Below are 24,274 nucleotides of genomic sequence, written 5' to 3'. Positions count from 1 at the left end.
AGAAAGAGCCAGTTGTACTGGTAAATCACAGGGCAGCCACGGCAAACAGCATGATGCAGTCATGTGAAAGGCGAATGTGGTTCAGGGATGTATCAGAAGTTATTTTCAATATGCTAAGGAAGTATTAGTGACATCATGCATGGCCTTAATCTTCCATGAACACAGAGCCCAGGCAAACTCAGGCTGGAATGGATGAAGGGAAGTGCTGGTAGAGCACTGAAGGTCCTGTCACACAAGGACGCTTTATGTGATTCAGAAAAGACACGATGGATGCAAGAGGAAGAAAAGCTACTTAGCTAAGGGGCGATACTTGTGGTAGTTCGGAGGAAATGGGTGTAAACTGGTTACAAACACATGGAGGCTTCAAGTTAGAGCAGGCTCCCCTCTGCTAGAATAATGTTCAAATAAGAGTAAGAACAAAACCTGAAAAATCCGCTTTTCAAGAAACCTGACAACCTCTCCTCGTAGAAAGGACATTTCTGTTCTCACCTTGCATGTGAGGTCCTTCATGTGGAGTACACGTTACACATTCCTGCATCTATGACTGTGAGAGCATCCAGCCTGCATCCTGCATCTCTAAATAACAATCCAGGGCTAAATATTACAGGACACTTCCACATTTCTCAAAACAAACATCAGAAGAAATATAACAACCCTGATGAAGCCAAAGAAACACATGGATTAAATACAATATTTAGTTCTCTTCTACACACAAAGAAAATGTTGCAGAAGAGAAAAAAGGACTTCAGCTTCCTTTGTAATACATAATAACCCAGATTCCCTGTCTTGCACTCCCTTCTCTGCTGATTTGACAGATGAACAGTCATTTTCTCAATGAAGTTCAAGCTCAGCAGTTGCCAACAGCAGTTTTGCTGTAACTGGACTCTGACAACTGTCTCAATTGCACCCTCTGCTTTTGACTGAGACTCTCCTGAACATACCACTGTGAGCTTCAGAAATGGAGACATATTTTTTTAACGTATTCTTGATGTGAACCTTTATGGTCCACTGTTTGATATCTAGAGAAGCAATGAGCGCAGCTGTGTTCTTACGCAGCTAATGCACCTTGATGATGCTAAATGCAGACCAATCCCACCAAGTGAAGAAATCAAATCTACAATCCTTAAGAAAATGTCCAAGTACATTGGACAGTACAGCCATCAGCTCTACTTATCCATCTTTTGTTTTCCTCTCCTATGGTACTGAGAACAATGAAGCTTCAATACACTTAGCCTCTCTCAGCTTAGCAAACACAAACTATTCAATGCGCTCCTCTTATCAACAGACAAAACCCATCAGCCTCAAAAAGGGTGCTGCATGCTGTAGCAGGGCCAGGTATTCGGAATATTTTTTTCATGAAAATATCAGGCAGTTTTTTTACAGGGAAAGAGACAAAAAGCAAACAAGACCAAACCCAGAAAACTTGATACGTAAAAAGAAAGAAACATTCAAGTAGAAACAACAATAGAGCAAAATACAAGAGGAAAACACCACAAATATCTACTCCAACAGGGGTGGCTCTGGTGCTGTTGTTAAAAGTTAAAATTAATCAGGGTTAAATCTTCTGCAGAGGTTTAATATGTTTATCGTGCATGTACACAAATAATTTCTTTCAGAACGTTATTTGAAATAACTGATGTGACTAACTCCTCTAAAAACAGCTTTCAAAAGATCTATTCAAAATGTTGGCACTCTCACCACGTACTCTTTTGCAAGTGATTAGCCGAAGGTTAGTAAGCACAATATTTTTACTCATTAATTAGGAAACTACTCCACATAAACAATCTTGGGGGATAATTTTACTCTCTAGTACATGCCATTGATCCAGTTCCTCTGAAAAAAATAAAAGGTCTGCATCATTTTTGCCAGATTAAGGATTACTATATTCTTCCATACTTAGAAAAAGAGTAAAAAACCTTACACAGTGTATTTAAAACAGCATACATAGAGCCAATCAAATTTAGATGGCATGGTTAAAATAAAAAATAAATGTATTTACAATATTGCATAAGTAATATAACACAAACTTCCATTCCAAAATCAATCACATCAAAATAAAATAAAAAAATTACAACTCACACACATTTTAATACCTATAAATCCTTAATTTCTATCCAACATTTTCTTTATAAAAGCCTGTTTAAAATATTAAACTTTTGATTCACTCTAGCTTAAACAGAATCTAAAATGATTTGTTAACTATTACTGATCACTTAGTCTTTGTCTTAAGTTTCTAGATTTTCCATTTTCAAATTTCCTCTTTTTAAATGTTGGCACCCCTTCTGTCACATCTCCAAGGGAGGTGACTGTCTTCTCTTTAAATATCATTGTTGCATCTTCTGGAACCTCTAGCACTGGAGGTGGTAGATTGTCACTCTCTGTACTAGGAAGCTCCAGGTCCACTTTTTCACTGGGAGAAGAGAAGAAAACATAAAAGGGTTAATCTGCATGGAGAAAACGACATGGTGTACTGCAGGCAGTAACACAAAATCATAGAATAGTTTGGATTGGAAGGTACCTTTAAAGGTCATCTAGTTCCAACCCCCACCCTGCCATGGCCAGGGACATTTTCAACTACATCAGGTTGCTCAGAGCCCCATCCAACCTGACCTTGAATGTTTCCAGGGATGGGGCATCTACCACCTCTCTGAGCAACCTGTTCCAGTGCCTCACCACTACCCTTGTAAAAAATTTACCCCTTATATCTAGTCTAAACCTACCCTCTTTTAATTTAAAACAATTACCCCTTGTCCTATCACAACAGGCCATGCTAAAAAGTTTGTTGTCACCTTTCATACGAGCCCCCTTTAGGTACTGAAAGGCTGCAATAAGGTTTCCCCAGAGCCTTCTCTTCTCCAGGCTGAACAATCCCAACTCTCTCAGCCTGTCCTCACAGGAGAGGTCATCCAGCCCTCTGACCATTTTGTGTCCCTCCTCTGGACCTGCTCGAACAGGTCCATGTCTTTCTTGTGCTGAGGGCTCCAGAGCTGGACACAGTACTCGATATTTGATTGCCAAATGTCCGTATTTAATTGTCAAAGCAGCTTTGAGCTAGATGCATTTTTCTAGCTAAGATCACCACCATGACAGGGATCAAGAAAAAAAATCATATTCTTTGTTTCTTCTGTGTGGACTGGTTTGAAAAGTGAAAAACTAAGACCCCATTCTCTACAGAGCTTATACTGTGGCCCAAGCACTCATCATGTAAACAGTCCTGTAACAAACAACAGGATTGCAGTGTGTAAATCTAAGAATGTTGAAAGACAGTTGTCAGTGAGTAATTAGCAATGGTTCATTGCCAAAATGCTATCGAGCAGTTTTCTGCAGGTGTTCATCCTTTAGGGTGTGCATGACAGAACAGAGAACAGGCTTACAAAATCAGCCAATGACCCCAAGCTGGGGAAGCAGCTCTAGAGGACAGGATCACAGCTAATACTGATCTGTCCTGTGCAACTTGCTGTAGGTGACCCTGCTCTGGCGGGAGGGTTGGACTAGATGATCTCCAGAGGTTCCTTCCAACCCTGACCATTCTGTGATTCTGTGAAGAAATCAAAGTCATCGTCAAAAAATGCCCAGTTGGTTTTAGGAGGCCAACAGCAAAACACTACAAGAATAAGCCATGGCATAAACATACAATGGAGAACAACTGAATGGTTCATAGAAAATGATCTAAATCACAAGTCCATCAGGAATCACACCAGCATAAACTACCACAAAGAGATACAACTTGTACTCCTGGCCAATCCATACAAGAAATCTTTCAGTACTACTGAGTGCTAGCCTGATGTCAGCTCATATACTATACCTAGTTGCACATCCTATGCTTCAAGGAAGACACGGATCAGCTCAAGCACCCAAAAAAGAGCCATAAGAATGATGGCAAGTCAAGAAAATCCAACTGTTGCAGTATCCCTAAAACGTAAACTTCATTGAAGTGGTTGGTACTGTGCCTAGTCTCAATTTAAACTAAATAATGAACAAATGCATTTGTCTCATTTAAATGTGTGTATATATCAAGCCTGTGTGTTAATATATAAATATTTTTTTATATATATATATATTAGGTTCAATAGGTAAAAACAATTTTTATTGGACAATGCTTTCCAAAAACCTGAAAGAATTTATCAGCTCTGGAGTCAAGGAGCTGGTCTAATACAGGAGGTGTTACATGAACTGATCAACTGACATTATTATCTCCAAGGAAGTGTATCAGTGTTTAATTTAGTTCAAACAGTGTCAAAACCATATCTGCTGAATAATTTAGAACTAAAATGCTGGAGAATGGGGTGAGTATGAGGGAAAAGACTGATTTCACTCTCCCAAACCAAATTTTTCCAGACTCCTAGAGGGCCCCATAACAAGAAACTGGCCATAAAAGACAGTGTGCTTCACAAGAAAATGAGCCATCTCACGCATTATGCAGTAAAACAAAACAAAAAAACCCTCCTCCTCAGATGTATGTCATGAAAACATCTGCAATACATTGGTTGGACATGGGAGAGAGAGATAGCTTCCAGATTTAAAATTGGCCTAACCAGATTGCACGTTTAGTCTTTTATCTCCTTATTTAAATCATTACAGAAAGGTCTCCCACCATATTATAAGAGCCTCCAGCAGAAAAGGTTGTAGTGGATTTAGTTTTGCTTTTGTTTAACTTTGTTTTGAAATAAGGGAAATTAGGGAATAAGAAAAACAGTTCAACCAGAAGCCTTTTACTGCAATACTAGCTGAAAATAAGACACAAAATTTGATGCGTCTTTTAAGCTGTATCCTTCAAGTGAACAGTTTAGAGTCAGTATAACACCACAAAGTGAGAAATAATTCACTGCTTGTGAAAGTACCTCAGCCAAACATACTGGGCTTAGGTAGAAATTGCTCGGAGTCTAAAAAACCATACTCATTATGTCAGCAACTATTGATCCCACAGGGAAGGAATTCAAAGCAATGCTAACCCAGTACAATCAAGGTCAGGTTGCTGCTGGCCCCAGAAGATCAAGACAGATCTTGAACTCCAGGCAGAGTTAGCCCAACAAATCACTCATCAGAAAGAAACAGAATTTAGCCTGGAAGCTAAAGGCCCTGAAAAAGCTGCCTATGCTGTTCCAAGGCTAGAAGCAGTTGAAAGAACAGTCACAAGAGCTCCTGAGGCAGCTGAATGAGATTGTTGAAGGAGACGATGTTCAGGAACATAAGCTTATAGTAACTACATTTAAATAGTTGATACTTAGCCTCTGAGAAAAATTATGGATGACAATGATCCTTTAAATCACTTTAATTTACTTTGTACTCATGGTGAACTCCTGCACTAAAACTAAAACACCACCACTATCCACCATGGAGAGCTATTACTTAAAATAATCACCAAGGAAAGAATTGTATTTGGACTACGTTTCTGATCACTGCTGTGCTAATTCTGCCAGAATTCAAAAGAAAAAGCTTCAGCTCTGAAAACAAGTATTTTGGAAACAAATATTATGAAAATAACTACAGTATGTAGTTATATCCTCACCTTGTTTCTTCTTCTTCTTCTTCTTCTCCTTCTCCCTTAATTGCTTTCCATTTTCCATAAGGGTTGGTCTTGTTAGGTGCATCACTGGATGTTTCTTGGGAAGGTGATGTACTCTCCTCTTTATCAACTGTTTCTTCTGGCTTAACTTCTCGCCATCTCCCATAAGGACTCAACTTTTTAGCTTTGGAAGACTTTTTCCCTTCCTCTGATTCTTCACCATTATCTCTTTTCCTCTAAAGAGGAAAAAACCCACCTTAAGCAAAAATGCCTAAATAAAAACACAATGTAGCTTTATTTTACATCTTTTGTTTACTATTATCTGCTATTCATACTTTTCAACCAAGAGTAACTTGAAACAATAAACTCATATTGTAATAAAATCTTTGCATTTCTCTCCTTTAGCTTTTATCACACAGAATTGAAAAAAAAAATATTAAATGTTACCAAAAGTTAAAGTTGGAAAATCCCATCTATCAAGGCTGAAGTTAGTAAGAAGTGGCCAATACAAACTTACTTAAAAACGAAGCTTATAATATTAAAAAAAAGGCAAAAATTCACATACAGCTTTCTATGCACGCACATACACACACTTTACAGCTAATGCCTAGTAGTTTATAATGATGCACAGTGATACAAAAATATGTATTTTAGACTTAACACCTGTCTATAAATACATTTTATATTTAAACTGCCTCTGCCTGTTCTGAACTACCAGTTTCAGAAAAAACCAGAGCCATAATCACCCTTTATCTTAAATTTTAAATCTGAAGACAAAAATACGTAATTGATATCCGTTTTGTACTATGTGCTGCCAATGTTTTTCTCAATTAATAAGGAAACTACAACTATGTCATTTTCAGTCAAAGGCATTCCCTGAAGGTCTCTTGGCAGTAACATGTACCAATGAAGGTTAGAAGTCACGTGCTCACGCTGAAATCCAAATCATTTTGTCAATTATTTCAGAGAGATGACAGTGACCTTTCTCAGAGAACATCATGTTTCTTGCAGAATTCAATCTACTTCTGGTGGACTGAAGGAAAGATCATGCTTTCTGTTCTGCAACAGTGACAGGAATGGGCCAAGTAACTGAACGGATTAATTTTACTATTCAAACAAGTGCAACCTTCTACTTCCAGTCATATGGTTCATCCTCACTACAATGAGTACAGCCTATCACAAGAGATAAAAGATAAATCATCTTATGCTAGAAAATTAATATTGTATGTAAAATAAATCTCAAGAGAGAACTTACCTTGAAATTTGTTTCTGAACTCTGTGCTTCGCTTTCACTGTCTTCCGAGTCTGAATCAGATGCTTTGGAATCTGTTTCTGCAAGCTCTTCAGAATGCTTGTCACGTTGACTCTTCTCATTTGAAGATGAAACGAAACCAGCCGGTTTCTCCCATGTGGATACTGTCCAAGATATTTGAATAACCACATTATTTATGTTTCTAATTCTGACCTGTTATTGCTTTGACAACATTACCTTTCAGAAGCAGTGCTGCCTTATGCAAAAATAGGGCAAATAATTTAGCACTAGGCTTTTGCCTTTGTTCGGTATGTTTGTTTTAATAAACATAATCAGAAACATAACATTTCACTTCACAGCAGAGATACTGTTATGACAGCTGAGTTCACTGTTGATAAAGCTTGTTGTAATTGGTGCTTCAGAAAAATATCACGCACGGCGAACTGTGGTCCACAAGACTGTGGTCCTTCTCATCCTAACACAGGACAGACAAATTGCCTCTAGAGGTGCCTATTTGATTTGAGTTGTCCATTCATTACAAAAAAAGGATAAGGTAAAGAATGCTAACTGTGAGCCTCAGCTCCCTGGGCCCGTAAAACCTCTTCCCTCTACTACTTGGCTTGGTAACATTAGGTCTCTAGTTAAAGAGCTGTCACGTAAAGAAGGAAGTAAAAACATTATTCTGAAAAGATATTAAAGTATCTACAGGATATGACCTCATTTTCAATGAGAAGGTAGTATTCCAGCAAATATATTGAGAGGAAATATTTAAATAAAAGTTGACTCAATGGTCTTAAAACTGCTTTTAGTAACGATAAGGCAAAAGTACACCAACTTTCAATCTATAATTTTATTTAAGCTTTCAAATGTATCAAAACTACTATTTTTTCCAATTATTTTATCTATTTCCAAAGAAATCCCCAACTGAAAACAACATTTAACAGGTATGCTTCTAGATGTATCTTGAAGAAGTAAAGGTGTAAGAAACTGGCAATGAGTGGCTTTGAGTGAACGAAACAGTCTCTTAAGGGTACCGCTGTCATATAGCTTTAGACCAGTAGCTGAGAAAGTTCACTTTCCTGGGTGTCACATATAGCCACTGGAGTAAGGTGCAGTATCTCAAAGCATGACTCGTAGCAGGAACTAAGCCTCAAAATACCATCCTCCTTAGTTATATGCTTGAGATGAGACACTACAAATCAGTCCCCTTGGTTACCAATTTGTCTTGTCTTCAGAGGATGGGATTAGCATTAACAAAACTGACAAATAATTTTCAACCATTTCCAAGACGCAGATATATAAAAGTAAGGGATTGCTTCAAAATCTCAGAAGTCAAAATTATACTAAATACGATGATTACAAAAACATTCTTCTCGAGTGTCATGTATCCATGAAGAACTTCATAAAACAATACAACCAAAGGCATAAAATGTATCTGAACTTAGAAGGCAATGTTTAAACATAACAACCATCTAATTTCCCTTTAAACAAAAAATTGCAAATCATTTGAGCAGGGGAGTGGCACGCTGAAAAACTGAAAAGTTTTGGGTTGGTTTTTTTTTTCCCTGTTCTTGGCATCATCAGACATGCCACTTCATACCCAACAACAGAAGGAAAACTCATAGCCAGCATAAAAATCACTTGCTCTCCAGAGAGGCATCATTGCCCTTAAAATTATTCAAACAGATTTAGAAAACAGATGCCTGTTCTGGGGGAGTTACCACAAATTTCCCCGTGTAGGGGAAAAGAAGTAGGAGGTAAGATTCTGGACTCTCTTATCAATGCTACGTCAGCAACAGGAAAAGTTTAGGATATTCTTAATTGGTTCTACATACCTCTCAAAAAAAGAAAATCCTGCCCCTTTCTGGTTTCCAAACAATGATTTCAGTATATATGTAGAAAAGAAGGACTCATATTTTAGACTTATAAGTTGAATATCTAAAAAAAAACCTATGAAGTACAAATGCATACATACTGACAATACAACTATAAAGCCACCGTTGACTTAAGCAACAAGTATATTTCGACTAAGGTAGTAGCTTAAAAATACAAAACTTAGTAATGGCCTTAAAATGCAGTTATTTGCAAAATAAAATGCTGCTCTGAAAACCTTCTCTTCTGAAATAGAGCTTAACTGGAAAACAAGCTCTTACCTCCTGTTTGTGTGTTATAGTAATAGGTATGACCATCTTCAGTAACACCTTCTACCCACTCTGCCTAAGAAAAAGATACAGGAGCTAATTAAAAGACAGCTTTAAGAATCAGCCAAAACATCACTTAGAAGACTATTCAACCCTTGAGTATTTTTTGTTCATGATAATTGTACTGTTTTAAAGCTTGAACCCCTAAAGTTGTTAGAAAGTATTCCCTTTGACTCAGATGAGATTGAATTGCTTAACTTAACGTACCACAAATGCACATAGACAACTTTTTCAAACAGTGGATAATTAGTATGAGGCAGTATAGTAAAGGTTGCCATACTGTTCAAATTATGATAAAAGTCATAAAAGGACATGCTTTTTATTTTCCAAAGTATTCACATCTGAAGTTGACATTTCCTGTTTTTGTCATCGTGTTAAGTAGAGACCAAGAAGAAAAACAGTATCAATAAATACTATCACAGATTAAAAACAAAACCAATACTTCTATAGACCTTCACCAAAAATACTGAAGAAGCAAACTTTGCAGGAATGCACGCCACGAATTTACTTATTTAACAAAACACCAGTTTCAACAAAGCACTGTTTTTCCCTACTAATTAATAAATACATATGAAATGCAGCAAAAGTTGCTGGTACGTCTTTGTGGATGTGTAATTAAAATAAAGATGCTTTGCAGAATCAGCCACAGCTAGATAATCAGTCATTACACGTGACTTAACATCTTCCTTAAGAACCTGATTTCCATCAACGCTTACACATACACTATCTCACTGCCCCTTAAGTACTAACACTGCCCATTCCCCTGTACTGGGCAGAACATTTCTGCAGATTTACCATACATGATTTTTGCATTAATACATGTCTCTATGTGTACACATAAACACACGCACCCCTAGATAGGCTTCTGCACACACATACCTATGCATTTGCTTAATACTATATTAAAACTTTGTGGTTTTTTTTTTTTTCCAAAAACACAACAAAATCAGGAGTTAACATTCTCACACCTGCTCTGTAGAAAGCTATTATGTGAAACAGAAAAAATATATCAGTAGGTTCAGAGCAGGCAAAAACCAAGAAAACCTTCAGTAAGCAAGTTTCCTCAAGGTTTTGCTCTCAAAAGTTTCAGTGTGCTAGTTTCAACAAAAGAAGCAAAAGGAAAAATTATTTTATGTAGGTAGAAAGAGGACAAAAGACTAATCTTAAGTACAACCTATCCTTTTTGTTAAGTTAGATCCTGAACATTTTAGACCTGGTTCTTAGAGGTTTTCAGCAGATATTTGACATTAGGCACACTGAGTATCCTAATACACAAATGCTAACATGTATGATGTCAATCTAACTGAAGTTGTAGGTAGTCTTCAACATGCCTTTTCATTACTCTGTTCTCTAAAACTCTTACTAAGTCTGAGCAGCAAGTCAACGTGCTGCAAAAACAAGGAGGGCCTATGAAACCCACTTGCGTTACATATTGCAAACACGTTGTTTAATTTCTGGGCAGTGTGAGTCCTTGTTAGAGATCTGGAATGTTCCCAGTATCTTTAGCTCAGACTAAATAAGGGAGCAATCAAATGCCTGTTTTTAGCAATAACAAAAATAACTCAAGACACCACATAGTCACCAAGCTGTGTGAGGGAGGAATGGCAAAATACAGCCATGTGGCAATAGAAAGATATCCGAGGCTGAAGGTGTGCGTTTATGATAGAGCTGAGATGAGCTAACTTCAAATTGTTGCCAAGAAGGGAGCTCCTTCTCTCCTCCATCTGCTCCCCCGCACTGGCATTTCTCTGATTACCTAAAGAGCTGATGCAAGGACATAAGCCTACAAAGCATTAACCAAAATTCTGATGTCTTCACTCCCTGAACTAGTTCACTGCCAGGGCAAATATGCACCAAGGACCATACAAGGTTAGTCACAGGGACCACCTCTTTCAGTGGAAGGCTACAATAAGACTGGTTTATAAATATTGCAAAGCTAAGCCTTGACTGAAAAGATAAAGTTGAAGTGCTGCATAACAAGTGGTGCAAAACCACAGGATAAAGGAATCAGAAAGCCAGAGTAGCATGTGATGGGCAGCTCTGACACAAAGTGCGCAGTCTCTTGGGAATGAACACTGGATGGAAAAAACCTGCATTTTAAAGATAAAACATTGCCTTAACAAGAGATGGAATACAGATAAAATGTCATGTACATTTTGTGAATGGATTCAGTTGCCTAAAAACATACAGAATTACAATAATTTTCTCCTCTGACTGTAACTCAGGACCAACTGTAAACTGCCTTCTCAGATGCGACAATATAGAGCTACAGAACGTCAAGCACTCTGAAAAAGCCAGGCTTTTTTGATCTCTAACATAAAACCAACATTAGCAAACAACACCGACTTTAAATCGTACTGTACCTATGACATCTATCTTAGAAATGGGGAAACGTAACATCACTTCATGGGAGTGTTGTAAAAATCCTACTTTTAATGTTGTGAAGCACAAAAATCCTGGACTGGTAAGTATCAGGGAAAGCCCATTAACAGTAATAAGAAATCTTTCTCTCTTTGGACTACTTGGCAAGTTTTCTGGTGCCTTAAATAATGAAAATGAAGTAATATTCTAAAAGGTTGCTTGCACATAGGTTCCAAAAAGACAAATTATCACATATCTGTATCCTAAAGCAAACACAAAAAATAGGCACTCTTGTTATTTAATTTTTTTTTATTATCTGACAATGCAATCGCAATGTTTCCTAAGATAAAGGAGTCTTACCTACTTCAAATGTCTAAGTTTTAATTTTTTAAATTACATTTTATTCACAAAACGTTAAACAGAATTTATTCAGAATTTCCCAAAAGCTTTCAATTTTATGGGCTGAAGCATCAAAAAACCGTATTTTGTAAAAGCACAACCACTACTATCAATTCTCTTCCCTTGATAAAGAAATTAGCCAAAAAAGGTTTGTATAGCAAAATTTGAGTTTTCATCAAGTATATCGTAAAACATTCTATATGGTCAAGTTATGTTTTCCTAAGTTGACTAAGAGCAAACAATTTATCTTCTGCAATCAGAAGACTTGCAAATTACTTAGCTTATTTCTGATAAGTGTTTACAAGGACAAAGAAAAGTATGAATAACAGTATTTGATTACCGTTTGTGAGTTTTGAGAGTTGCCTTGGAATCCTTTAGGTTTCTCCCACTGTGATTCTTAAAAAGCAAAAACATATTTCACCCATCATTAAATCCTGTTTATGTTTAATAATATTTAGAAAAAATAGATCTCAAGGGTATGACACCAATGTGTGCACACATACAAACAAGTAATATAGGTACACCTTATTGGAATATAAATCATCCTTGATCAAACCATGGTATGAACAATAAACCAAAGTATCACAATAATTATATTTGGTTTTACTGAGACTAACCACCTTCCAGACTATTAAACTATGGCTGATGCACAGGTACTGGAATTTTGGTACATAAAAGGTGTTTGTTTTTTAAATGGTAGCATAGGTCAGAGGAAACTAAACAGACAAGATTTTTACCTTTTGGAAGTTATCTTGTATGAGAAAACACTATAGTAAATACAAACACCAATCCTTAAATTTATAAGAAACAGCTTGTAATAGTCCTATTAAGTCTAATTAAAAGAAAGTTGCTTTTATGGTCTAAAGTAGATCATAACACATAGCTCCTCAACAGAAGTCAGGCTGTTAGATAAATCCTGTAAATGTGGAAAGAAACAATCAGATAGCAATCAATACCAGCTTTCATTTACTTGGGTAGAATCAATTTATTTCACATTCCTTATAAAAAAGCTTCTTTAGGAAGAACACAGTTATCATTTGTATACTTAAATGCTGAAAGGCTAAACTTTTCCAGAAATTGGAAATACGGCATTCTCACATTATTAACAAACAACTAAACCAGTCTGAAGTTCTGGACGCCTAAGCCTTGAATGTTAAATATCAAAACTCCATCTAATTGTTCACATTTTAATAATCAGCTTACTACTGAGAGAGCAGAGGAGTAAATAAATGCAGGTAGTCTTTTCTCATTTAATACAATTATACAATACAATATATGCAATATCTGCATTTGCTTCTCACTAGTTTTTACCTCCTGTTCTTGTGTTGTAGTAGTATGTATAGCCTTCGGGAGAAAATCCTTGCACCCACTCCTTCGTTTCAATTTTTGGTGGCATTGAGGTATCCTGAGGTGTCTTTTTTTTCTTTTCTTTCTTTTCCTTCTTTTCCTTCTTCTCTTTCTTTTCTTTCTTTCCTTTAGTTTCCACTGTGTTACTCTGTGGTTTACTCTGTGTCGAACTGGGACCTACATCATCTTAATGAAAATAATACTCTTTCAAAAAAAAGAGTAGTGATCTGAGCTTAAATATTTGTCACTTTTTAGCAACAGCAAATAGGAAATGTTGTTCTTATGGGTACTTTCACTCATTAGCATTACACTCCTAGCAGGTAAGCTTAAAAGATTATATTCAAAGAATCTTGCATTGTAGCAATACTATACAGTCATAAGAGTCCAAATATCAAAGGATGAGTAACATGCAGAGAAAAACTGTAAGGACCAATAAGCTTTAACTAAACAACAACAACAAAAAAATAAGAGTTATGAAAAAGATAGCTCCTACAGGAGCTTGAAACCGCAAACTTTTTTTTAAAGGATAGTATGTCTTCACATGGACAGAACAAAGGCACTTGCTGAAATGGAAGCCAAATAGGAGATTCTCATCTCCAATGTTTGACACCAGCAGGAACCAAACCTCTCCTACTCAGTAAGAACTTTCGTCTCCAATTGGCAAAAGTGAAAAATAAAATTAACTAAGGGAAGCTGCACTGCTGATTCAAAGCACCAACTACAGCCTATGTTTTGTTGTCACGTTTTATTTTTCTACTCCAAATCAGATTGTTCCATCAACCACAGGACACCATAGCTAAAAATATTCTGAAGCAACTTCTACTACTGGCAACCTGCAGACTCCTTGTTGATTTTTTGGTATTTTGTTTTGTGGGGCAGTTTGGGGTTTTTTTATGAGCAAACACAGTCTTGAAGGCCTGCTCTCACGTTCCTAAAACCTAATTTAAGAAAAAAACATTCCTACTCAATATTCTTTCAATTCTGTGTCTAATCCTTTGGCAGCTATATGAACTACCTGGCTTAATTCCAAGCCTTTTCAAGTCCTCTTGATATGCTTTCATTGCAGCCTCCTCCATTGCTGCAAATTCTTTTGACATGTTTTCTTCTTCTTTTGCTTTTTCCAAGCTTTTCTTTTTAATCTAAAACAAAACAAAAACCCCCAAGAGAATAAATAAAACAAGTCCGATAATGAGAGAGATTAAAAATAAGTATTTGTGCAAATAAGATATTTCAGTTACCTCACTAATTCTTTTTGCCACATTTTCTTTATGATTCTTTCCTCTTTCATGAAAATCAATGCTCTTAGAAGCGAGAAAAAAGCCAAGAAAAATAATATGTATTATACAATTTCAATGTAGTTAATTTTAGTTAGTTAAAATCTAGTTAGACTAAACTTAGTTGAAAAAGCCTAAATGTAACCTGTTTTGAAAACAATTACAGCAAACACTACAGCTATAAAATGGCTATAGGAATTCAGGAACACTGAGAAACACTGAACACACAAATTATGAAAAATCAGTAACACTCCGAAATGGTATAATAAAATTTCATAGTCTGTATTTATAAGATTTTTTTCAAATATTACTATTCAGCACAGAGATTAGAGACAAGTAGCAGGTAATCTGGACTCCCTCTCCATGCTATCCTTCCAAGCGTCATCCCTTGATTTTTTTTTTACCTTCTCTGTTTTCATGCAAACTTTTAATAACCATATGGCTTACTTGGAGTTCCAAATATTAGCTATGGCCCTTGATTAGATTATGCTGCACTCCACAAATATCCCATGAACTTAAACTTGTCTGCAGGTCCACAAATCTGAGAGAGGAAAAGGCAAGGTGGGAGAGTTGGGTAACTGAGGACAACAGAACAGTCTGCAAGCCAAAAAGCTGCCAAAAAGACCAAAGCCAGCAGGAACTGGAAGGAAATCAGAAGCTCTACAGGTACAACAGTAGAAGTCCTCATGTGGTTCTCACAGAAAATATCTGAGCTCATTTAGGTGTTCAAATGTTAGGTGCCTAAGCCTAACATTGTAACCCTAGAATTTCTTTGCACAAACCAATGTGCAGAGGATGTACATCCAGGGGGATGACTCATCTCATTTAAAGACAGTTAAATGAGATAGCAAGATAGCTAAATCCTCACCCCCTCACCCCCCGCCTTTAATGTGTATTTCTCTTCATTGACTACAAGAAGAAACCTAAACCAATTAGCTCACACTTGTCATTGTGAACTGCAAGTATCAATCTAATTGTAAGCCAGATGAAGCTCAGCTCCAGGACTACCCCTGGCATCAAGTCAGGAATGCAAAACTTAGAAATAAGTGAGAAACCAATGGGTCTATTAGTCTCCAAAAGGCATCTGCAAGTCAGAAACACCTTTCTGTAACCCAGTAACGTTTCTGTGGGCTGTGTGAAATGAAAGAAACCTGCTTTAAACGCTGGCTGTACCAGGTCTACCAGATATAGACAGCATATATGCCAGGTTTTGCTTTCCACTTGCATACCACAGCTAGGAACAGGCATGGACAAAGTTTCAAGACAGATCAAATGTTAAGTTATAGAACCTGAAGAAAAAGCAGGGCCAGATATTTCAGTTCTTATCTGTACTGCCGAGTAGAACAGCACACATCATCTTGTATGCACTATCTGGCTCTCACGTAATATATTTTAAACATCACAAGTATTACAAAGGCATTTTAAAACCACAAATTTCATGCATCAAGAGATTAGTATCAAAAATGATGTTAAAAGCCTGTAATTCAAATTCCTAGTATTTCAGAATCATTGACATTGTAGGGTAGACCATCGTACAGGTCTGTTGTCTGCTATCCAGCACTTGCAGTAATCGCAGAATTTTTTTGGCTGAGATTTCCAGTAATCGGCCCTGGGGAGAGAAAAAAAAAAGATGTATAATCTGAAATCTGAAACAATAATCACAGCCACAGGTTTATATATATCTCTCTATCTCTATCTTCAGAATCTAAATTTAGTCTGCTTTGGGTCATAAAGTGCTAAGGGTTTGGTTTTCTTTTTTGTCTCTTTTTTTTTTTTTTTGTAAACAAAGTATGGGGAGCAAGCAAGAGTAGCTATATTGACTACTGTCCCCCATAAAGCACAGTTCAGTATTGGGATTGTGCCCATCTGACCCTTGAAGACTGCAAATTTTTTACAATGGAGGTGATGCTGTAAGGACCAGAAATACAAGACAAAGCAAGCCAGAGATAAACAAGCAGCTCTAGATACCCTAATTAAACACAGAATTGTGAGGAAAGTGCAACTTGCACTATTTTTCATAAAAATGCATACAATAAATGCTTCTTAGTGTAAAACTTTAGATTTAGTGTTGGAGACTACTTTGGATACTGTACACAGTGAGCTTTGCAACACAAAGGTGCAGTTCTGGACAACATGAGCTACTGTGGGGAATCCTAGAACAGATTCTGACCTGTGGGGTCACAGACACAGCAGTAAATTGTTTGGATGTTTCAGTGTGAGTACTTCTGAACCATGCAATTTAGATAAGTTGCATATGTGCGAGGAAACTTGGGTAAAACGTTTCAGAACTTAAAAGTTAGTACATAAAAGTATTTAACAATAAAACAAACAACGCCTCCCACGGCTGTTTCTTTATCAAAACCAACTTTCTAATGCCACGTGAGGCTTGTGCAGAAATAATTCCATTTCTTGTTGGCTTGCAGCAACAGATGCAACACTTTGGTTCAACAGAACACATTCCAGCAACAGATTTCTACGTTTTTAAGTTAAAATGAAAAAGAAGGAGGGGCAAAACCAAAACCAATCCAAAATTACACTGAGAACATTAAAAAAGCTCAGTCCAAAAAAATGTATCTTTGCCTGCCGTCTGAAGATCAATGTACAGAGTTCAAGGAAAATACTTCCTGACATTTTTATGCAATGAACACAAAACTTCTTCCATGCACAACGAGAGCACCCTTAAACCTTATGATACCTGCAAGCAGATCTTTCATAACAGAAACAGACCTGATGAACCCAACTCTTCAAAATTTAAGGAGATATCAAAATACATTCTCCTATCAGTGCTTAATGTAAAAATACAATTTCTAAGAGGCTATGATCATTTGAAAGTGTAGGTACGAAGGATATCCTCTGCAAAAATATATCAACCTATAACCAATACTGTGTTAGCAACGAACAGTTTTTCAAGCAATTTTCTGGAAAGCTAGAAAGAAGCAGCTGGGCTTCCCCCGATTTAAACAGAAATCCGCTCATCCCTAAATGGTGTACTTTAAAACTGGGTGATTACTTAGTCACACATTTAATTAAAAGGCTTTTGAGATTTATATATCAAAACGTCCTAGGGCCAAAGCCTGGGAAATTGAACACTCTGGCTGGAAAACGAGCTGAGTGGGAGGGAGAAATTCAGAGTTCAGAAATACCTCGAGGCCCTCTTTCCTATTTGAGCTATAGCTCCTAAATTGTCTCTAAATCCTTCAACATCATCTAAGATAAATTTCCAGCTAAAATCTGTGTTAACCTTCCTAAGGCAGTGGACCAATTCTGACAGAAAACATATAAATTGTGAAAAAGCCTTACTGCATGTTTTGGAGGTGCAAGAACATTTGTGTATTTCCAAGGTTAACCTAACAGGGCTGGCTCTTTCTCTTCAACAGAATTGAGTGCAAGTGCTAAAATTAAGACTGTACAGCTGCACCTACCAAAAATCAAGACCTGAGAGTGTGATGAGCTGTATTTTCACTGCTCTATTTTCCACCAGTTTCTTTCCTAAACACTACTGAACATCACATCTGTCGCAAACCTCTTTAGCTACACAGAGAGTAATCGTGCTGGAGAACCTGGGGGCACACCTGGGGCTTAAATATAAACCCAGGTCTTGATGACAGAAGCCTTTTGTCTCCACCTCTTATTGGTTTTGATAAAGATTAGAGCTGGCTCTCTGCTGTTATATATAAAATAAGTGTAAATGATACTCTGTGCAGAAGACCTGATATCCTGGGAACCTTAAATTCTGCATTTCATGATTAATGAAGTTAATTGTGTAAATTATGGTCCCAATTCTGCGACTTATGAGCATGAGGAGTGTTATATGCTGAGTAATTCTCTCAGATTTTCAACTTGAGTTCATAACACTCAATAAAAGAGCAAGCTCAGCTGAAATATTCACTGAATAACATCTGCCATTGAACAACGATGGAGCCTGCAAAGCAGAAACGGTGCTGCAATGAGAACAAAGCAAAGAGGAGAGTTTGGAAAGGAGCAGCAATTAGAGCAAGACCCAACTTTGCTGCAAGTGCTTCACAGGCTCTGGTCACAAGCCTGAAAGTTAACCCAGATCAATGACAATGTTTCACTACGCGACTATTTTATTAATCTGCCAAATACAGGCTTGGGAGGAGACACTGTTAAAGTGGTACAGAAGTCTTTTATACTTGAATAATTGTGTACAAATCAGGAGAAATGTAGTTATTTTAAAGTCATTGCAGTCAAAACGATATGGCTTTTAAGAGTCCTTATCTTCTGCCTGCACTTACATCAGTAAAGTTAAGGTTGATTCTTGTTTTCAGCTTTACAGGTGGGCCAACCTGCTAAGGGCCAGAAAGCCAACCAGCTAGCCATCACCACCACAACGTCTTCCTTTCACTAAAATGAAGAGACAGTCCAGAGTCCATCAAGTCCAGGTTTGCAGGCTCAAGACCTCAGCTCTCTACACATTTACCCAGGCGTGGCTATCCAAACGGGAGCTTGGTGACACCAACCCTGAGAGGTGCGCAAGTTTTACTGCAAAGCTCTACCTCCTGGGCAGGGTTTTGGCAAAGTCCACTCGGAGCCCGAATTTCCAGAGATGGCTGAGCAAGTCAGCTTGGCAACCTGCTACTTGGCACACAGGGAACAAAGCAGCGCCAGCACAGATGGGTAGTGGGCACACTGCTGTAAGCTTTCAGCCAGACTGGGAAATCCTGTACTAACTTGCAAGATATGCGTGTCTCCTAACGGAAAGTGATTTTCTTTCAACTTCTACTGGTCAAACTGGTCAAAGGGGCAGAATGTGCAACAGTCCAGAGGACTAAAGGATGGAAAAAGAAGGAGTGAACATTAAACTTTGCTTGAAACTTTAATGAAATGACAAACTTTTTGCTGCAAACAGCTGTAAAGTGCAAGTCTTAAAACCATTTTCAGATTTCTGAAATTTACTTAAAACATCAGAGGGAGTGAGAAAATGGGGAAGAACAAATAGCAACTCTGCATTAACAGCGCCTGCCACATTTGTCATCTCAAACAATAGAAAAATGTCTAAACTCAGAGAAAACTCCTAATTTCAGGTATTTTTCCTTTGCATAATTTATTTCTTGATCCATGAGAATCACACAGCCTAGGCTGCATGACCGGGTTACACACTCCTAATGCATGTAAACCACGCTTTTGGGAGTACACAAAAGGGACAGGTTCTGTTGACAACATTCAAAAAGTAACCCTGAAGGGTAACTCCAGCAGTACTGCGGTCCAGGACCCAAATCGTCAACCTGCGCGCTGCTTCTCCTCACAACTTACAGCATTATTAATGTTTTAACAGGTGGTGCAGTCAGGCTTCCTTATATAGGGAAGCTTAAGAAACCCTCATAAAAAAGCTATCTTCAGTTCAGACAGCTTTGCCAAACTTTACTTTGAGACTGGGCTGGAGGTTTTTGTTCCTACCACATACTGGCTGAAATTAAAAGGGGAAGAAAAAAAAAAGTAAGAAAAAACCCAAGCAACTGTTTCAGGTGGTTCTGAACACAAGAAAATAATTTGGCCATGTAAACAAAATCTGGAAGCATTTGCTCTGATTAGCTCTATTCTAAAACATCAGACTTGAAATTTGGCAGGGATGAAGGGGAGTTTGTATCAGGGATATATCTGTCCAAATTATAAGACTTTACACAAAGTTATTATCTTCCAGCTTTCTGCAGGTTTGAGCAGTGAACAGCCTGCATCGTCTTCTTGAATACAGGCATGTGAAGCAATACGCATATTCAGGTTCCTGACTACAGAAGAAAATGAACTCAAATTAGCTATGATGGCTGTTCTATAACAGCCACTCAACAAGACATCATTCAGAAATACTAATAAATTCTATTTGGGAATGCTGTATACTCCTAAAGAAAAATAATAGTTCTGTAATGGAAAGAAGTAGAAAGAACGAAAGAAAAAAAATCACATATATTACACAACAGATCCTCCTCCACATGGGAAGCCATTCCAGAACAGCTAATTCTAATTCAAACATCTCAGTACTGGTAAGACCTAAGAATGCAATGCTAAAATGGACAGAGAAGGCGGCCAAAAAGGAAAAGGTTTTCTTGTACCATGAAGTATGTCCTGATGTCATGATCCTAACAACTCACACTCCCAACTAATTTACAGCAACCCTATTCATTCATAGTGCACTAACCCTACTCTAAAAACTCTTCTTAGACACATACCATTAATTTTTATTTTTTTAAAAAATAGTGTTTAAAAATAAGGACTCAAGAAAACAGCACCCCTGACACACTGAGTACATGGGGCTGTCCTTCTACCTAACCTTAGCTTGTTGGCATCCCAATATATCACAGAATATACGTCTATATGTGGACTCCTACAGAGTAGTACTGGATGGGAGTTTCATCTACATGAAACAGCACAGTTCTCTGTGGGGTTTAGTTCTTCTGACCTTCAAGTAAATTACATTTTTTTGCAATCCTTCTGTAAATTCTAATTTACAACCTGAGTGGCTGCTCCTTTTTATTACTATATTATCCCCCTCTGAACAACAAACAAATCATGATATCTTGCAAGACAACCTGAGTGGAGAGCAGAGTCTGCAGAAGCTGCTCAGTCTGACCTGTCTTGGTGCTGAAGATCATTTGGCATGGATTTGCTTTGTGAAATCTCTTTTCTAAATTGTGAATTATGTAACTTGAAATGTAACGCTACAAATATTTTTAACAATATACATGAATGCACAAGAATATCAGGGCAAGCAGCCTTCTGCATGTATGGAGCTCCAACAGAGTTCATCTCCCCCAACTTCAGTTGTCTGAAAAGTGAGATATCAAGTTGTCCAAGTTCTCCACATCAATAGATGGAGACTGTCATCTCCTGAACGCCGCTCTTTCCATCCTAAATAGGCATCTGAGAAGCAAATTGAACTCCATAGGTGCATATTTATTCCTTATACAGAGAACCTAAAGCAAACTGCCTGAGTCAGCCTTCAAAAGTTAAGTTGAAGTTGGGGATATCTACTGCGGGCAGAGGTCTGCTGCTGTAGATGCAGAAGAAGGATATGGGCTATGTCAGGAAGACTGTGATAAGAATTAGAAGAGAGAGGAAAAAAACAGCAAGATAAATTGGGTCAAGAAACTGTTCGGGTATAATTTTAGCAGTAACTAAAATTAAGAACACTGCTGTATGTAGTACCAGACTGCAAGACAGACTGACACAACCTAACCATCAAACACTTCCCCCAAAAGATATTTTTGGTCAGGTTCAAAATTCGGTTTTTTAGGTTTGGGTTTTTTTTTCGGCAGGGAAGTTAGGATATCTTGAAAAGTAACAGAAACGAGCAAATGCCATTCATATGACATTCCCCCTTAATAAAGACCAAAGCTTGGATTTTTACCCCCGGCCCCCAAAATGTGGCCAGGCATTAAGGCAAACTTTCTAACTAAAGACTTAAAAGAGGTCGCGATGGGCAGCCAAACCAAGCCACGGCGGCTTTTTTCCCCCTCAGGCTTCACTCAGGCCCACAGGAGCCAAAGGAGGCAGCGGGGGGACGTGGGGACAAGCCGCCCTCCGCCGAAACGCTGGGGACGGAGAGTCCCCCGCCGGCGGGAGGCGAAGCTGCCCGGGAGAGATAAGCAGAAAAAAAAACCAACAACCAAACAACCGTGAGGGGGGTGAGCAGGACGGACGGGAGCAGAGCGCCCGGAGAGAGAGGAAAATAACTCGGTCAGCGAGGCGGGGGGCGCCGGCCCCAGCTGGGGCACAGCCGCAGCCCGGCTGCCCGAGGCCTCCCCACAGCTTGCGGGCATCGGGGCCCGGCCCGGCCGCCCCCACACCGCCTTGCCGGTCCTGCCCGGCCCCGGCCCCGGCCCCGGCCCGCAGAGCGAAGAGGGGGGGGGAGAGGGGGAACTACGCGCTGAGCACGGTCGGCGCTGCCCGCTCCCTCCCGGCCCCCAGGCACTCACATCACAGCTTCCCCGGCAGCGCCGCCTCGCCGCGCCGGTCCCCTCCGCTCGCCGCCAGCCGCACCGCACCGCGCCGCTGGGGCGGGCCGGGGCGGGGGCAAAGGAGCGCGGCGACGGCAGCCGGGAGGGCTCAATCCGCGCTCTCCTCCCCCCCTCCGCCCGCTCCTCCTCCCCCGCCCCCGGGAGAGGCGAGCGCTCTGCGGGGAGCCGCTCAGCGAGGGAGCCGCCGCCACCACCACCGCTCGGTGAGTGCCGGCCGCCCGCCCGCCGCAGGTTGCGGTGAGACCCACTGCTCGGGGGGGACATGGAGAGGCTCTCCCCCTTTTTCTTGAGGGGGGGCGAGCCGCCTGGAGCCGCCGGTTCGAGCCCCGCCGCCGCCGGCAGTACCCCTATGCCGGGCTGTTCGTGCCCCGCCACGGCTGTGGGAGATGGAGAGGGGTGGTGGTGGTGCGTGTGTGTGGAGGGGGGAGTGTGCAAAGGGGCTGGGGAGGCGGCGGCGGCGGCGGGCCCCGGGCGGGCGGTGGTGCGCGGCCAGCGGCCGCCCCGTCCCGCCGGGCGCCCCTGCCAACTTTCTGAGGAGTTCGGGCAGCGTGTGTGCCGCCGGAGGAGAAGGGGAGGAGGGTGTGCGTGGGGGTGCTGCCTGCCGATTTCGCCTCCTTCTCCTCGCCCTGCCCTGCCCTGCCCTGCCGGCTGCCTCTCCCTGCCGTCGTTGGGGCAGCGGCGACTCGGCGCTGTCCGGGGCGGACGGGCGGGCGGGACGGTTGGCGGCCGCGCGCCGCTGCGCGGGGAGGCCGCGGCGCGTGCGTGCGCCCCTGAAGCAGCGGCGGCAACGGGGGAGGGGGACCAGGGCCGATGGTCGGCGCCGCCCCGGTGGCGAGAGGCGGGGGGGGTCGGGACGGGGACGCGCTCGCACATAGGCGCCGCCGACACGTCGGCCCCGGCCGGACCGCGTTGCTGCCCTGGGCGGGGGGGGCTGTTCGTCCCTCCGGGTGACCGGGGCTGGAGAAGCTGCCCCCCACCACCACCCCCCCAAGAGAAGTCATACCGGGTTCGTATTCCACCCCCCACGCAGCGCTGTGTGGGATATTTCTCGACGGTGCCGCGAAAAAAAAAAAAACCCAACCCAAATAATAATAAAAATATTAATTAATCGAGTATAGCTGGCAACCTTTTAGCTGTAGCCGAGCACAAGGGTGGAGGAGAAGCCTGCGGAGTGAGTCATGGGTTTAAAGAGGCCCTCTGGTTGTTTGTGGCAAAACCAGGGGGTGGCTCATTCAACATGTGGGAGATAAGTGCAATAAGAGTTGCTTAAATTCACAATAAAAGGCTAAACCCGAGGTACCCGTACGTACCACACACCCCCTGCCCCAGCTTGCTGTCGAGGAGCCTTAAAAAGGAGACGGGGGGGTGAGGGGGGAAGTAAATGTTGCTTTTTCCTGGAGGAGGACTTGTGGTTAGGCTGTCATAGCTAACTGCAGTAGTTATGCATTTGTCAGCATTTCCATTATAAGTGTAGTTTTTATGTAGTTTACAGCTTGGTTATAAAAATATGCGCTGGGTTGAAACTTGGTCAACGGCCTCTTCTCCAGAAACGTCTTTTTGAGCGGATTTTGAAACTGCTCTGCTTAGATGCTAAGTGGAAATCCGTGGAAAATACTGGCTTTTTATGTTTCTCTGAACTTTAAAACTTAGCTGCTTACGTACATGGACACATTTACAGCTGTTAGTCAAAAAAAAAAAAAGTCCCACCACTAAGTTTGTTAAATTAAGGAAGAGTTTAAAGGCTCGGCCTCTGCAGGCCTTGCTCTTTATGTGTTAATTAGTGCAGCAGGGACTCTCTGAAGTCTCTTGCGTCGTCCGTGCTGCCTTGCATTAGGGAACCCACCTACAGAAGTGACGTGGAGCACCGCGTGTCCACACAGCTCGGATCGTCAAGTGCCAGGACAGTTTGAATGCCTGAGTGCTGTGGACAAGAAGCCGGTGTTAAAATGAAGGTGGAATAT

General features: G+C 40.2%; 1 protein-coding gene across 1 annotated transcript; it reads right to left on the bottom strand.

Annotated features, from left to right (window-relative positions):
- Positions 1-1,545: 1,545 nt before the first annotated feature.
- Positions 1,546-22,439, bottom strand: WBP4 (WW domain binding protein 4). Its single transcript, XM_082498450.1, has 10 exons — positions 22,272-22,439; positions 15,877-15,949; positions 14,305-14,367; positions 14,082-14,205; positions 13,031-13,252; positions 12,060-12,115; positions 8,912-8,975; positions 6,762-6,922; positions 5,510-5,742; positions 1,546-2,410 (listed from the first exon to the last, which is right to left on the bottom strand). Coding segments are annotated over exons 1-10 (1,206 nt in total). The 5' UTR covers positions 22,274-22,439; the 3' UTR covers positions 1,546-2,202.
- Between the last annotated feature and the right edge of the window lie 1,835 nt (positions 22,440-24,274).

This window comes from Vanellus vanellus (assembly GCF_965231255.1).
Source record: "Vanellus vanellus genome assembly, chromosome: 1".
NCBI classification, from domain to species: Eukaryota; Metazoa; Chordata; class Aves; order Charadriiformes; family Charadriidae; genus Vanellus; species Vanellus vanellus.
Note: the sequence above shows the minus strand (reverse complement) of the source record. Positions and strands in the feature narration are given on the sequence as shown.